At 66.8% G+C, this 1,331-nt stretch overlaps 1 protein-coding gene across 1 annotated transcript in view; it reads right to left on the reverse strand.

The window, feature by feature from the left end:
* Window positions 1–1,240, reverse strand: part of PCK2 (phosphoenolpyruvate carboxykinase 2, mitochondrial) — an 8,603-nt gene extending 7,363 nt beyond the window's left edge. Inside the window, exon 1 of the mRNA XM_004698485.2 lies at window positions 1,165–1,240. Within this exon, the coding sequence (XP_004698542.1) occupies window positions 1,165–1,193 (29 nt within the window). The 5' untranslated portion in view covers window positions 1,194–1,240. The remainder of the gene's footprint in view (window positions 1–1,164) is intronic.
* Window positions 1,241–1,331: the final 91 nt, after the last annotated feature.

Raw genomic sequence — 1,331 nt, forward strand, 5'->3', positions numbered from 1 at the left:
CCCCCTGTCCTCTCATTGGAATGTGAGTGGGAGAGGAGGGTCTGCTCCCAAGCAGACTGCACCCAGTGGGGGCGTGGCCCAAAGAGAGCAAAGGTCGAGCAAGGGAAATTGCCAGGTTCTCACCCACCCACCAGAAACTGGGCCCCAGTGGGCCGTCAGATGGCAGGAGACTCAGACTCAGGGGGTGTAGGCTTGGGGAAGGGAGCCAGCTGCCTGTGCAGGGCTTGTCTGTGCGACCTAGAGCCTGGCTGGGTTGGCTCCCACCAGCCCGAGCAGGATGGAACCGCTCAGGGCTGCAGGGGACCTGGTCCTGCTCCAGTCTTGGAGAAGTCCCCTCCATTCCCAACATTAATTTTCAAGGCAATAGTCCCTAGGAGACTCTCCTGCCTGCAGCCAGGCTCAGGAAGCCCTCTCCCTGCAAGACCCCTAGGGGGCCTTCTTCTGTTCTCCAGAGACCACCCACAAGGGACTAGTTTGTGGGAGAGGCTTGGGGTCAGAAGTAGTCTCTGAACAAAAGCCAGGGCCGGTTGGTCACGGTGCGTGGGAAGGTGGGGGTGGGGGTGGGGCTGTGCAAAGGCAAGAGGCAGACAGATGGGGCCTCAGGGCTCCTGTCCCAGACAGCAGAAGCAGCCGGCCATTGAGCCATGAAGGCAATGTGGCTCCCTCCTCCCACCTTGCCTAGGGTCCATTCCTACAGGCCCCAGGTCCCTCGGGCGCCCGGGCTTCCCGCCAGAATGGATGTTTACCATCTAGCGCCTTTGAGGAGCTCACTTCCCCAGGGACCCTAGCACCTTTGACCCCTGGGCCCTACTGCTCCTCGCAACGGCCTGGGGTGCGGGCGGGGAGCCCCTGGCAGGTCCCTGACATTTCCATCCCAGCGGGAAAGGAGACTCTACGGAGACAGGGTGCGGTGGGGACCCGCCACAGCGAGGGGAAGAAGGAAGTTCTGCGAGTGGCAGGCGGAGAGCAGCCCAAGGCAGGGGCGCGGGAGGAGGGGACGGAAGCAAGGCGCCGGGGGCGGCGTGGTAGCCCCCTTGCCCCCCGATCTCCGCCGAGACACCCTGTCCGTGGGCCGTGGGACCCCTGCCTTCTCCTCCGCGGACGGCGAGGCGGGCGGGTGGACCCGGGAGCGCGGCGGGAGACCCCGGGCTGGGGGTCACTCACCGCAGGCCGGAGCGGTACACGGCGGCCATGGCACCTGGGCGGGGGGCGGCGGGGTGGCCTCGCAAACCGAGTGGAGCCGGGCGACGTGGAAGGCGGGAGCTCGGGCCGGGGCGGGAGGCGCTTAAAAGGAGGCGGGCGCAGGAGGCGGGACCCTGCGGGCCGGCGCG

This window comes from Echinops telfairi, unplaced genomic scaffold (genome assembly GCF_000313985.2).
Source record: "Echinops telfairi isolate 266 unplaced genomic scaffold, ASM31398v2 ScPeMD7_18;HRSCAF=68, whole genome shotgun sequence".
Classification (NCBI taxonomy): domain Eukaryota; kingdom Metazoa; phylum Chordata; class Mammalia; order Afrosoricida; family Tenrecidae; genus Echinops; species Echinops telfairi.